Here is a 14,856-nt window from a genome sequence, read left to right as displayed (position 1 = left end):
TTGCCAGTCTGCGGGTTCACATGAGACATTAAGGGTTGTACCTTAATCTTTGCAGGACCTTTTCCTTCCATCCCTCTCTTCAGTTCAGCAACCCTCAACAAGAAATTCTCCACAGATTCTGTCAGTATGTCAAACTAGGACTCCATGTCCCACCCAAACATGGATCTCCAGTACCCAGTAGTTAAGCGATAGCTCCGCTTACATTCACCTGTATGAGGTAAAAACTGGTATTATCCTTCCCTAACACATGATGTTGATTTTTGATGGACAGAAACAGCCACCTCCATGTGTACTTTATAAGCACTTTTTTGGATACATTTTTTAAAGATGATTTTAATTTATTTATTTTTACACGTGGAAATGTGACCGCTTGAGAATCCTAGAGAACTTGCAATTAATTGTACGAACATACATGCAATTAATTCCAAAATAAGATGCAGCCTTTTATTTGCAGAGATGTCTTTTACCTTAACTCAGCCTGAGATACTGAGAAGCCTGCTAGCAGAACCTTACCACTGTGTCCCCTGAATTTCCTTGCCAAGTGATTTCATGTTTGCAAATGCCATTTGGTAAGTGGTAATAATTCAGTGTTAATTATACCGTGTATATTAACACTGGAAAGTGAATCTCAACTTGCTTTTCGGTGTTCTTTAGGTTGCTTTAGAAACTCACCCCTGCTTTATATGGGCCCTTTTTTAGATTACCCATTTTGACAGCTCTGCTTTGTGGCAATAACACGCCTATGTCTGTGTACTACTGCTCCTGAGAGTTGGGTGTGTATTTTTGAGGGTAGCTCTAATTGTCAGGGTCTGCTTAAAGCCAACTGTAGTCATTTGTTGCAGCAAATAGAGAATATCATGCATCCCTCGTGCAGCCTTTGTTCTGCTTAAAATCTGTTGCTAGCTATTTGTTTAGTTATTCTGCTGGACTTGAACAGAAGTAGCAGTAAATGGCATCGCAGTATGTTAAGTTCTGCCCAAATCTAGACAAAACAGAATGTTTCCTGCCCAGAACATTTTTGTACTGTGCACTGTATGTTCAGTTTTGTGGACAAAGATGGCTGGTAATACATTTGCAGCTGTTGTCAAGATTATTGTTCTATCTTTTCAAATTAAAATAATGAAACGTTGCAGTGTCACGTCTCTTCTAAAATTCATTGCAGTCAACTATAAGCATGTCTTTCAGGAATATCCCATATTATCTTAATAAGGTAAGCACATTGCTCCATTTATATTCTAATAACAGCAGAGGCCTGGCATGTCTGCAGAGATGGGACTCCATTGATAGTCTTGCCCTCTGCTGTTTTTGTCTTCACTCCTACAGCTTACATCATTTTTATGTTTATTTTTATTTTTGTTTCATAAGCTTTAAATTTATTTTCTAGCTAAGAATATTGGAAACACACTCTTTTCCACCTTGCTAGAGAATTATTTTACCTGTGCCTTAACCCCGTGCTTTCAGTTCCTTTCCTCCATCTCCAGACCTCCTCCCCAATCCCTAGTTCAAGGTCTGCCCACCTGAAAAATCCAAGTGGTGTGGAGCACCTGCTTTGTCCTTGCTGTGGACGTGCAGCCCCGCAGCCACTGCCAGGGGAGGCCGGGAACGAGGTGAGTGGCTGGAAGTGCTGGAGCACCAATATTGCACAACCCGAGCTCCATTATTTCACTGCCTTAATTTAAAAAGCAGATTGTGATTGTAAGAGTATTTAAATGCACTTCAGGTTACTTTTTAGCCCCTGTGTTTTCATTAATTATGCTATGCCGTCTGACTCATGCTTTTATGTAAGTACTGAGCTGTAACGAAACGACACACTGCAGTCATTTAGCACAGAGCTGCACTGCGGGGCTGCAGGGGTCGTCGGTGCTTTCATTACAATGTGAGACTTTCTGTCCCGGAGGGGAAGGGTTGAGCTTCAAGAATCAGGCACATGCAACTTTGACATTAGTCCCTGCCCCTGTAGATGTGGAGTGGTTGTGTGCTGTGCGATGGCAGGGATTGTTCTCATCAAATAGGTGGATCCTTGGGTAGGACTGGGGGAAAATCAGGCCGTTGGAGAACTGTTTGGGGTCATGAGAAATTGCTGCCTCCTATAATTTTTTTTTTTGGACTTCAGCAAGGCTTTTGACACGGTTTCCCATAGGATCCTACTGGACAAAATGTCCACCATACAGCTAAATAAAAACATCATACGATGGGTGAGCAATTGGCTAACGGGCAGGGCCCAAAGGGTTATGGTAAATGGGGCTGCGTCAGGCTGGCGGGCGGTCACCAGTGGGGTCCCTCAAGGCTCCATTTTAGGGCCGGTACTTTTCAATATTTTTATAAACTATCTGGATGTAGGAATAGAAGGCATTTTGAGCAAGTTTGCTGATGACACCAAACTTGGAGGAGTTGTGGACTCGAATGAGGGTGGAAAGGCCTTGCAGAGGGATCTGGATAGGTTGGAGAGCTGGGCGATCACCAACCGCATGAGGTTCAGTAAGAGCAAGTGCCGGGTCCTGCACCTGGGACGGGGAAACCCTGGCTGCACGTACAGACTGGGCGACGAGACGCTGGAGAGCAGCCTAGAAGAGAGGGATCTGGGGGTCGTGGTAGACAGCAAGTTGAATATGAGCCAGCAGTGTGCCCTGGCAGCCAGGAGGGCCAACCGTGTCCTGGGGTGCATCAAGCACGGCATCGCTAGTAGGTCGAGGGAGGTGATTGTCCCGCTCTACTCTGCGCTGGTGCGGCCTCACCTCGAGTACTGTGTGCAGTTCTGGGCACCACAGTATAAAAAGGACATGAAACTGTTGGAGAGTGTCCAGAGGAGGGCTACGAAGATGGTGAAAGGCCTGGAGGGGAAGACGTACGAGGAACGGCTGAGGGCACTGGGCCTGTTCAGCCTGGAGAAGAGGAGGCTGAGGGGAGACCTCATCGCAGTCTACAACTTCCTCGTAAGGGGGTGTCGAGAGGTAGGAGACCTTTTCTCCATTAACACCAGTGACAGGACCCGCGGGAACGGGGTTAAGCTGAGGCAGGGGAAATTTAGGCTTGACATCAGGAGGGGGTTCTTCACAGAGAGAGTGGTTGCACACTGGAACAGGCTCCCCAGGGAAGTGGTCACTGCACCGAGCCTGACTGAATTTAAGAAGAGATTGGACTGTGCACTTAGTCACATGGTCTGAACTTTTGGGTAGACCTGTGCAGTGTCAAGAGTTGGACTTGATGATCCTTAAGGGTCCCTTCCAACTCAGGATATTCTATGATTCTATGATTCTGTGATAATGTATCACAGTGGGTTTGTTGCAAAAGATACTACGTGACAGAAACTACTTCTGCTCAGTTCTAAAATGATCCAGCTCCTTTGGTTGCTGAGAACACGTTCACAACCAAAACGTTATCTCCAGATTGAGGCAAAAACCTCGAGCCCGTGGTGCTATCTGCACGCTGCGATCTGTCACTTGTGCAGTGAATAGCCTGGAGTGGGAGAGGAAAGGACAAGAATCGCTGCAGGTCTGGCTTCTTGGAAACAGCCTTTAATCCTCCCAACCCAATTTGTGCTTTAAACAGGATTTGTGTTTTGTCAGCAGTGGTAGGATTAACAGCTGTGGCAAGAAGAGCCATGTTGAAGTACAACAAAGACTCAAGCCTGTGTGATTTTGAGGGAGATAAGTTTTCTGTTAAACATTTAAAAAAAAAATAAAATAAAATAAAAGGCACTAGTGTAGGTACTGCACCTTGTTTACACAACATTATTTTTTTGAGACCAGAAGTCTACAGGATGAACTACTTGAATATATTTGAATATTTGGAATTTATTTAGATACACAAAAGCTGGGCTAATGCCAGTAATACCAAGTCTCTTGTTCAAACAGTCCTTTCCTGAAAGGCAAATCTGCCACGTTCCTGCATACCATACTTGCAGGATGATCTGACTCCAAAACAGAGATGGCACATGATGTTTTTCACTGTTCCATTCCTCCCCACAAAAACGTACAACAGAAAATGCCAAAAAGCTTATATTTGCAATCAAGAACAGCTTTTGTTAATCACAAGATTTCAAGAGATGTTCTGTGTAGAACTATAAGCAGTAAGCCGATCATTATGCACTTCCATCCACTTAATTCAATTTGCTCAAACAGCCTGGTGATTGCAATCACTTTCCTGGTTGTAGCGATTGTAAAGCCCCACTCCTGTTCAGCCAGTCATTAAAGATGATGGGATGCATTGATTCTGCACCCAAATCAAAATGGAGCAGCAGCAGATTGGAACTGCAGGAATACAACAGAAAAATCAGACCCACCAGACCTCCAGACTTATGTATTTATTTGTAAAATCATTGGGGATCAGTGGATGTGCTTTTTGACTGAAGAGAGCTGGGGGAAACCACCTGCCCACTCTCGTTATGAGTGCATGCCTGCCAAAGCTGTCCTTGTGTCTTGGAAATGCCGGGAAAGTTGATTCAAAGGAAGTTCAGTCCTTGTCCTCCAGTCGGTCATGCTCACAGACCTGGCAGCACCACCTGCAGAGGCCAGGGTGTATCTGGATTTTCTTTGCCTTTGGCATCAGCTCTGCAGGGGGTCACTGCCTTGGGTGCATCATGCTTTCATGACTACTCTCGGGTGCTCAGTAAGTCTCCTAATGATCTTGCAGGCAGACCATTCTGCTCAGAAGATCCCTCTGCCTCGATGCCCTTGCACTTCAGTCTGCAAATTAGCTTTTCTTAGCTAGTATCAGGACTGAATTCCCTATCTACACATTCACTTCCTCGTTAATTCATTTGCAAGAGCAACATTTTTTAAAAAAATATCGTAATTTCAGAGTGTGTGAAAGGTTGTATCCTTTGGTAAGGATTGCTTTAAGGATGCTGATAAACTGTTCCCCTGCTGTCACAGGAGCATAAAATCGAGCCATTGAAGACAAACAAGCATTTGGCTGAAAAAAAAAAAGAAAAAGGCTTTGCTCTGAACAGTATGAACAGCACAGCCACTGAAGTGCTGTTCAGTGATGGGAAATTACGCACCTGATCCTGTAAGCAAGTGTCCAAAGCTTTAACTCACAATTTTAATTCCTTTTGGGTTTGTATTCTTCATGCATGATGTATATTCTTTGCAATGGATTGTCAAGATTGTGGGTTATAATAAAACACTAGAGAACTATTTCCTTTTTTGATTGCCTCTTAACACTTCTTGCCAAGCAGTGAACTTTTTTTGTTGTTGTTGTTAGACTGTAAATGATGCGTTGCAAAAAACTGTTTTCACAGATCTGGAAACGACAAATCCTTGATAAAGCTTCCCTGGAGGGGGTATTCCCCTGCCATCAAATCAAGAGCCTGATCTGTCTCCAAGATGAAAAGGGAAAGAAATCTGTTATTCCAAGTCACTGGACACGTAATGCCAGAAGCAGACACACACCAGGTAGGAGCAGATCTTCTATCAAGTATTGCAGTACACAGCCTCTAGTAACTTACCACCCATTTTTTGTGTTGCTCACCCTTCTGTTACTGAAATCCTTCTGGAAATATTTCCATACTCCTGCCACCACCTGTTTTCTTCGCCTCTGCTCAGAGTAAGTACTCATGTTGCCTTTGGCTTATGCTTGGTGTCTGTGATTGACTGTATTATAATGGGTCTGAAAGACACCTCTGGGTTGCTGTACACTACAGACAGAAACATTAGCCTTTGATTTAAATGGTTTACAGAGGGGTGGTAGCTTGATTCAGCTTTTGAGTAAATCAGTCAACTTTATCTCCGAGGGTTAGACAGCTATTTCTTTGCAAAACAATATTTTATTAATAAAAAGACTTATAAACAGTAAGAAAGAAACCCCAATTTTACACTGAATGAAAAATCCAAAATAAACTCCTAGAGACGTGCCTCAGGTCTTTGCTGTCTGTACAAGAAACTCCACTGGGTAGTAATCCTACGTACACGTTTCTCTACAGATGGCTGAAAGTACAAAAAAGCATCATGCATATGTCTATGCAGAGTAGCTACACAGCTGGACAGACCTAACAATACACACAAAAAATCTGTACATCAGTGATTACAAAAGCCATGCTTTGTGTAGCACCAAGGGGAGAATTACGTGGATAAAAAAAAAAAAAATCACTGGCAAATACAAGCCCTGCAATTCTCAATTAGGGGCACGACTGGCCAATTTCTGCTTGCAGTTTCATCTCTTCTTTTCTCAAGGGAAAATTGTCAATAAGTGCAAAGAGCTCGGCTGGCGTTGCTGGGAAAGGATAGCGTTCCTTGTCCATGCCGTGCTTGTCCATCACCACGATGTTGAAATTATAATGGGGGATCCTCAGCAGCAGCCTGCAAAATAAGGAAGTCATTTTGTAAAAGCCCATCATGTGCCCAGGCACTTCAGACAGCAATAAATGGCAAAGCCAGGCTGCTGGCTCCAGGCAGAGGACTCTGGGGATGGTCAGAGGGGGCTACACAGGGTCTGCTTTGTCTCAGCTGTAAGAAGGGAGTCAGCAGTGAGCAGGTGTCTGCCCGTGCTGCAAGGCTGTACCTCTGCAGGAGGGAAGGGTCAGGGTAACTGCACTCAGCGCTGTTTTCTTCTCAGACGTCTGATTTGGCAGTATGGCACATGCCCTACCTATTGCTCTCATAACAGAAAAAAAAGACAAAGAAAGTACAGGACTATATGCACTGCCTAAAGAAAAAACAGTGTGATGGAGCTCAAGAGTTACAGGTAGGCTATTCTCTTTTTTTGCTGCCAGGCAGTATAAAACAAACAAAGAAAAAACAATGAGAAAGAGCAGAACAAAATTACTTGAGTCAGTTCTCCTTGCTTCCTAATAGTAACTGCCTACCTGGTGGCAACTCCAATTTAGCAGAAAAAAAAAAAAAAAGCCACCACTAATCAGGGCAGAGTCCTTCCTTTGGAGTGGTGAAATGGGCCATTCAAGCTCCTCTGGAGGTGCAACAGTAAGAAAAATAAGTCCTTGATGCTCATTTAACTCATCCTTGGAGGAGTTATAATTTATAAGATCCTCAGACATGCATGCAGTCAACATCACTGGTGTAGGGAAAATAAATTCAGGCATCTGTGATGGAATGGGGTCAGGACAGAAAAGCTGCCGTGAAGAGGAGGGTCTCTTGGGAGCTGAATTTCAGAAAGGTTTGAAGCATAAAAATTGACCTTCCTCTGCCTTCCATTGGGTTCGAGTTCTCTAGTTGTTGTTTTGTTACGGTGAGAGAGCTCAGCCATTGATTTCAAACTGAAACAATGTTGGAGCTAATTTATGGTGATAGGTGGTGAGATAAGGCAGAGGAGGAATGTGGTAATGAAAATGTTTACCCTCTACAAATCCAAATACGAACCCTTTCGAGGTTGCTGAAGTTTTAACTAGGGTACCTGTGACTCGTTTAGTTTACAGAGTACTAATTCTGGGCAGCATCTCTATTCAAGATGTTTTAGGGAGTGTTTCATTTTGATTCAAGTGCCTTCCAGAACCAGAATACTACCTCACACCATGGTAGCAACAGAGTCTAGGTAAAAAAAAAAAAAAAAAAAAATCAAAAGGAAAGCTAACTTCCACTGAGTGCGGGGCAGGTTTTAGAGCATCCCAATTTCTGAAATTGAAGGCTAGGGGTGGGGAGTGGGGTTGCAGGCAGCAGGAGGACTCAGGGAGCAGGGTTATTACCAGAGGTTATTTTCTACAAAGCCACAAGAAAACCACTTCAACTTAAAAAAAAAAAAAAAAAAGAAAAAAACAAAAGTACATTTACTAAAGTAAAAAGGAGCTCTTTGTGTTCCCTCTTTCATTTTATAGGGAACAAATGCTTTTATCTCTTTTTTCAATCCAAAAAACTCTCAGACTTGTCAGCAGCCTGAGAGAAGAGCACTTTTTTATTGTTCCAAATTAAAATTTACACCATTTTCTTAGGCATATCACAAAAGATGCTGCCTAAAATGCTCCTGGACTTCTTTCCTAAATAACAACTTCTTTCCCTGCCAAACAGGCCTTCACTTTTGGCTCTGGTAGTCCTAACCCTAGGCAGTGCTGGCACTTGAAGTCTTCCTTTCAAGTGAAAACCAACCCCCTGCTTGTCCAAAACTAAGTCAAAACAGTTTAGATTTCAGTAAAACCGTTGAATGTCAGTCAGGCTGGGGAGGCTGAGATCATCTGCCCTTTGAAATGCTGCCTGTATCATATCTACATGTGGGACTTCAAAGAGCAACCACTGCTTCTCCTCTGGCCTGGCCGCAGCCACGATGAGGCGGTGGGGCTGTGTGGGGCTGCGCTGGCAGCTGCTCCAAGGCTGTTCTTGCAAAGTGATTGCAGGCCGGCAGGACTGCAGCTGCCCAGCTCCAGCACAAATACAAACACGAGGTGTTTTCAGTGACTTGAACCTATAAAGATATAAGGGGCTGCACAGAGAGCTCACCTGAATTCAATGTCATTGGGTTTGAGCAAAGAAGGCACAGCACTTGACAGAGTCACCCCCTTTAAATACGAAACAGACTGAAGCCTATACTCTTAATTTCATAAATCCCAAATGCCTATGAATTTTCAGCAGCTATTGCACAGTTAATAGAGAGGAAACTAAAGCTGAACCTTACTCATGAACACCTACCTACCTTCCAGTGGTGAGCTAAGTACACTACAATATAATATCCCTATTTAGATAATAAGATGCAGGAAAGCAAAAGCAATACATTACAGATGCTACAGTGCGCACACAACAGTAGTCAAACCTTACTTTACCTGAGTTGCAGTGCAAGTGATGGGGGCAGCAGCTTTACCCCTATTCTTCCTATCTGTGCGGGGAAGACGCCAACCAATTCAACAACGGTAACGTGCCGGAGGTCTAGACCACACTGTGCTGGCTGCAAGGGTTAAGAGAAGAGAGATGTTAGAGAGAACATTGGGTTGTTGCTCATAAATGGTCTAATCTCATGTTAGTGAAATGGTTTAAATTGAAATGAGTGTACTTTGAAGGGTCTCTCTCATTCTCTCTGCAAACAACTACAGCCTCAGGGCTCCAGGGGCTGTTAAATGATGGATTCTGAGCTACCCTGAGAACACCGCCACGCGGGGACCACCTTGGAGAAATGCATACTTGTGTTGTAATGACATGAAAAGATGCCAGCGTATCAGTGTGTTGAGCTTTGTGCCAGTAATCTCGTTTGGTAATCAAAGCAAGCATGTGAAACGGAAGGCAACTGCAGAAAGTTGTTTTTTTCATGCCAACTTGTTTGACCAAGCAGTGGGAAAAGTAATACAGCCATTAAAATAGTATTTTAAACTACCTCATTTCAATCAATATATTGAATTTTCTTGCCCGAGTAATCTACTGTGGGAAAAGAAAAGCTTTTCATTTTATTTCTAACACACCTGTGACCGAAGCCAGCAGTTAAAAACGTTATCACATTCATATCACAATGACTATTCTTTCTGGACGTTGTTCCACTTGTGGGAAAAGAAACAACGTGCAAGCACTTGCCACTATGAAAGAATACGGGACCGGCTGCTTCCCCAGGACACAGATATGTTTTTGAGGTACACCCCTTAGTCTAGCAAGAACCCAACACAAAAAAAAATAACATAAGGACCGTTGCCTGAAGGTTTTTTTTTAATTTTTTGGGAACAAAATACCACAGTAGTATCACCCAGTGTTTCAGTCTGGGTGATTTCTATGCTGAGCCTGCTGGTACACAAGTTATTTCTATTCTGTTTCTATCTATTTCTTCACATTTTCATATTGTAGTTACAACGCCTGTAAGCCTGGTTTGCATGAAGTGTAGCCACTGAAGTGCTGAGTGTTTTTTTTCCTAACTCCCCTAGGAACTGACTTAGGGAATGCTTATTAGAGCACAAGTTAATATTAAATTAATCTTAGGAGGTTGGAAGAGGGCCAGAACCGCCTGGGATTGAGTAACTGGTCAGTCAGAGGCAGTACAATCCAGAACAGAGCCGAATTAGAAACTGGGGAGATGTTTAAAATAAAACAAACATTAAAAGGATTAATCCAGAACCACCACCACTTCAGCTAGATCCTCTTCTGGCTGCAGTGCAGCATCTGAAGTTTACAGATTTATACCAGCAGTGGAGCTTGTTCTCCTGCATCTTTAAAGGGAAAAATTGGTTGCTACAACCCCCGCAACCCACCCTGAATTGTGCTTTACCTGCAGCATCCCCAACTGCATCCTGTAGAAGAAGTTGGCTGCAGTAGGAGTTGAAATAATTAGCAGCCTCCGCTTCTCATAAAACTGATCCAGAAGTGCAGCTGCAGTCCTCACATTCACATTAATATTCATGGCTAGAATTAAATTTAAAACAAGAGTTATAGAGCAGAACTGAAAAGAGATCTAGTTTTAATAGGACAAACAACTGTTAGATACCAGAAGCACAGGAACAAGAGAATAGCCTCATAGAAACCAACAATTTTATCTTAAGCTGTACTCTGTCTTAGAAGATGGATCAACTCCAGTATGTAAAGTTTTGTACAAAGGTCTGGGCTGAAACACACTGCCAGTTTTAAGGCACCATCGTTATCTCCTAGGACAGAACAGCCAGAGGTAGCAGATGTTTCAGGTGTAAATGCGAACTGGCAGGAAGACAAAGATGCTGAGTTTCTTATCTCTAGGGCATTAGAGTTTGTAACTGTTCCTCCCCAGGCTCTCTTCCCAAATTCTCTCTTCCGTGAGAACCACTGCTCTGGTAGCCCTTCCAGTGAAGTGGTGAAATACTCACTTACGTGCACAGGTTGGCTCCACTCCCGACCAGCCCAGGTTGTACTGGCACACTCTAGCTGGGCTTCCTTGCAGCTCATAGCCACCAATGCAGGAGAACTCGCACGTAGCACCGTAGTTATTTCCATCACCCGAACACTTGATGTAGCCATTATCTGGGGCGTTTAATTTCACACAGCGCCTGACTTTAGGCATGAAAAAGGTGAAAAAAAAAAAGAAAGACAAGGCATGAATCACCTTGCTACCAGGGTAGCACGGCCAGTGGAATACCAGGATGGAAGATGTTTTTCTTTTGCTACCTCTATTGTTTAAGGATGTAAACACTAAACAAAAACAAAAACAAACAAACAAAAAAATCCTCATATGTAAATTAAAATGATGCAGATACATCTGTGTGTACATGTGATTGTGGTTTAGGGTGACAAAAGGTCGTGGTGCAAAAAGAGATTGCTTCTCCATGGATTTGACTCCAGATCACAACACCTTGTGAAAGAGCAACCCTTCTTGAGCGATGTGAGGCACAGCTGAAAGAACTCCTTCAGGTATTTGTTTCAGCAGCCCACAGGCTCAACGTTATGCAGCAGGACTGATCAGCAGAGCCCTTCCCCAACTTGCAGAGTGTCTGGTGCCCACTCTGCTACAAGCCTGGGTCCCCAGGGTCCCAGCAGGAGCAGGATGGTGCGCTCAGTTACAGAGTCAACATGAACTTTATACACACCTATTTCTGCAGACAAATATAGAGCTGAGGATGTTTCTAACACTGCCTCCTAAGCCAGAAGCAAATCAGTGAGTGTAGGTATAGTGTAAAACATCAATCTTACCTCTGACTTTAACGAGAAATTTGCAAGTGCCTTTGTTTTCAGCTCTGTCATACACGGTATATTGGATTTTGTGGTCGCCTTCTGGAAAATGTGACCCTGGGGGCAGGCCTTTCAAAATAACACTAAAACAGGAGATAAAATGGGACAAACATTCATAAATTCACCAGGATTGTCCTACTGCCAAAGCTGTAAAAGCCTAAAAAGAGTGAAGTCTGGGGCATGCTGAGCTTGTCTGGCTGTGCTACATGACTGAAGACTGAGAGCAAGCACAGGAAGAAACTGCAAAGCAGAGACCAGGGCAGTCAAATATTCAGGTCCCGTTCTTAACAACAGGGACCTGTCCTGCTGACAAGAAGGGAGCAGAGCAGTCAAGGACTGCTTGTTTCCTAAGAGACAATTCATAGCATAGCTAACTATCGTGTAATGCCCAAGAAATTAGAGCCATCGGTACCATCGCATATGCACCTTGCTCTTCTGGAAAGTATAACTGCAAAACCATAAAGATGAACAGGATTTTTAAAGAAAGTGTTAAGTTTAAATGAAATATTTATAGCTACCTAAGTTTTAAATGAGAAGCATTGCTTGAAAGGTAACCGAAGAACTCTTTAACAGCAGTTAGAGACTTCTGACAGCCAGCACTGCTTCAGGAAGAAGCTAAAAAATGATCACAAATATTGTGACACTATTTTATTTTATAGGCAGTCAAAATTGTCTCTTTCTCTACCTCCAGTGCAGTATTCTCTTTCCATTGCTTTGTGTAACAGAACTTCTTGACTATGAGAAGAGACCCACGAAGAAGCATTGGAAAATTTCACAGGTGCAATCAAAATGCTACCATTATTTGTTCCATCAGCTCTGCAATAACCACACCAATCTGCTACTGTTCTACATGCCAGGTCCTGGGGGATTCACCTCCCAGCTGTCAGATTTTTCTCTTTCAGTTAAACAAAGCAATTCTTTACAGGTCATTGATACACGACAGCTAGAAATAAACATCGTTAATGAGCGAAGAGGAAACAGTCCTGGCCACCCTGATGAGCTGAATTACTAACCAAGGATCCTAGGAATAAAAACAAAAAAAGAGAGAGAAAACACAGGCATTACAGATTTTCACCTACTCTGTCAAAATCCCATCGGCGGTGTCCCTTCCCTCCGGGGTGTCCCAGAAGACTCTGGCCGTCAGCTTGTTGGGCTCTGCGGTTTTCTCCTTCACGCTCGGGCACTGGATTCTTGGCGGCTCTGTATCTGTAGAAATAAACCCCAGAGAAATGAGCACCCGTGCATCTGTTCTGGTCACTCACGTTCTTCACAGCTCCCCGCCGTCGGTGTAACTCCTCAACACCAGAGCTGATTCAGCCAAGGCAGGCAGAGCCAAAGTACCTCTCGTAACTTTTCTTATGTAGTCACCATTTAAAATGTGGTGTCAAAAAAATTACGTGCCTCTCGCTTTGAACTCTAAGGAAGGATGCCTGAGATTGTACCCAAGGACCCCGGACCTTCTGTTCATCTGCCTGTCATTGTGGATCTCTGCAGGGGATAAAGTCATCATCTTGCTGAGAATTGCTGCTGCATCTGATTTTTTCAAGTAATTCTTGTAATAACACCTTACAGGTAATGCAAAGCAAAATGTAGAGCTTGAGGGAAAGTTTGATTAAGTGCTACTAAAACGCTACGACTGTCATTCAGCAGAAAGAGACCAGTGGTGATGATAAGAGAGGCTGATGTGCAGGATAAAGGTGATGCACAGCAACTGGTCCTTCCTTGTCAATACAGCTAGCAGAGGAGAAATTCACAGGCGAATCAAGCCCCAAAACCACCACAAGCATTAAAACATCTACTTTAAATAACTGAGTCTCAGTTTTTTGACCGTCTCTTGGGTTATACCCAAAATGAAGTCTAAATCCACAGAGCCACACATCAGGCTTTGCAAATCAGCAATGACATAGGATTGCTCTTCACCTACAAATATAGAAGAAATCAGAGCTAGCAGTGGGTTCCCACTACACAAAGTACAGCAAGAATAAACAACAGAGTCCTCTGAGCAGCTTTTGAAGTTTCCTGTTCTTCACACTGACACCCTTTACTAAAGATACCTAACGCCCTTATTTTTTCCTCTATTGCTTCTTTTCTCCACCTTTTTCACTCGGTGAGGTCACACACAGATCCTGCTGTAGGATGAACCAGCAGGATTTCCAAGCTCCCACTCCAGCTGCAGGGAGCCCTTTGTCTCCTTCCCTCGTGTTTTTCACTCCCTAATTTTCAGAATATGTTCCTGCTATGTCTGGAGACCTGCTCACACTGTAGCTGAGGGCTCTGCCCTGCTCTGCAAAACTGCACTGCTCCCAGTAACCCACAGCACAGCTGAATTTGGGTGAAAGCCAGCCAGATCTCACCACGTCTGCTTCCTGCCTGGCCAGTTTGCTGTGGCTACAGCTCAGCACCCCAGCACTGCCAGGGTGAATTAAATAAATGTAAGGACGGAAAAAAGTCTGAGTGGTATTTAAGGACTCAGCGCTTTAAGCACTTAATTCACTAGAAAGCTCATTGCATTATTTAGCACAGGGAAGACCGGCTGGTACGACCCAGCCTGGACTTCCACACCACCAAGACAAGAAACACAGCTCCTGTGGGAACCACATCACTGAGCAGCCAAGGCCCAGGCAGCCTTGTTAGCCAAATGTAAAAAATCCTGGAAAAGGTATTTTCTTTGGTCATTTCCGATGCCTCTTAGCATTCAACAGGCACTGAACTCTGGCGTTGTTACGCCAAGCAGCTCCAGCTCTCAGGTCCTTTTTTGCACGTCCTCCTGCAGCGTGAGCACCTTGGCCACTGCTTGGCAGAGGGAAGACAGGGCAGAAAAAAATCATCATTTAATTGCAGAGGCGGTGACCACACATAGGTCACAAAACCAAAACACAACCCTCCAGATCTTCAATGCAAGTGTGCGACTTGAGCGAGGTGCCACCTGGAGGTTAGGATATTAAGCTGATTCCAAAACAAACCCCAGCGGAGGTGAGATTGCTGACTGCTGGGGAGGTTTTTAGAAGAGGGAAAAAAGATCCTGGGAGCTGTGGCTTGTCGCAGACTGTCACTTAGCACGTAATTCCTGGCCAGAGCTGGAGCCAGGACACTCTGCAAGGTGCTCCGGCTCCCTGCAGCTCTTCCTATGCTGTTACTGCAGCATCACTGCTGAAAGACCGATGACACATCAGATCCATTTGTTAAAGCTGTTTGGCAGCGCTGTGTATTCAATGGGTGAATCTTGCCTGCAAAGTTGACATCATAGGCAGGGAAAAGGAGTTTTCTTAAAAAAAAATTCAAGGCTGTTCAGCCACTGCTCTTC

The 14,856-nt window shown here is 43.9% G+C and overlaps 1 protein-coding gene across 2 annotated transcripts in view; it reads right to left on the bottom strand.

Annotated features, from left to right (window-relative positions):
• Nucleotides 1-5,747: 5,747 nt before the first annotated feature.
• Nucleotides 5,748-14,856, bottom strand: part of SRPX (sushi repeat containing protein X-linked) — a 42,656-nt gene continuing 33,547 nt past the window's right edge. For both annotated transcript variants that reach the window (XM_068686510.1, XM_068686501.1), the window contains 6 exons: nucleotides 12,632-12,758; nucleotides 11,514-11,635; nucleotides 10,698-10,877; nucleotides 10,126-10,259; nucleotides 8,705-8,826; nucleotides 5,748-6,299 (listed from right to left, as the gene is read on the bottom strand). In XM_068686510.1, coding sequence (XP_068542611.1) covers nucleotides 6,119-6,299; nucleotides 8,705-8,826; nucleotides 10,126-10,259; nucleotides 10,698-10,877; nucleotides 11,514-11,635; nucleotides 12,632-12,758 — 866 coding nt within the window. In that variant the 3' untranslated portion in view covers nucleotides 5,748-6,118. The remainder of the gene's footprint in view (nucleotides 6,300-8,704; nucleotides 8,827-10,125; nucleotides 10,260-10,697; nucleotides 10,878-11,513; nucleotides 11,636-12,631; nucleotides 12,759-14,856) is intronic.

This window comes from Anas acuta, chromosome 1, assembly GCF_963932015.1.
Source record: "Anas acuta chromosome 1, bAnaAcu1.1, whole genome shotgun sequence".
Taxonomy (NCBI): domain Eukaryota; kingdom Metazoa; phylum Chordata; class Aves; order Anseriformes; family Anatidae; genus Anas; species Anas acuta.
The sequence above is the reverse complement of the archived record's forward strand: the minus strand, read 5'-3'. Positions and strand labels throughout refer to the sequence as shown.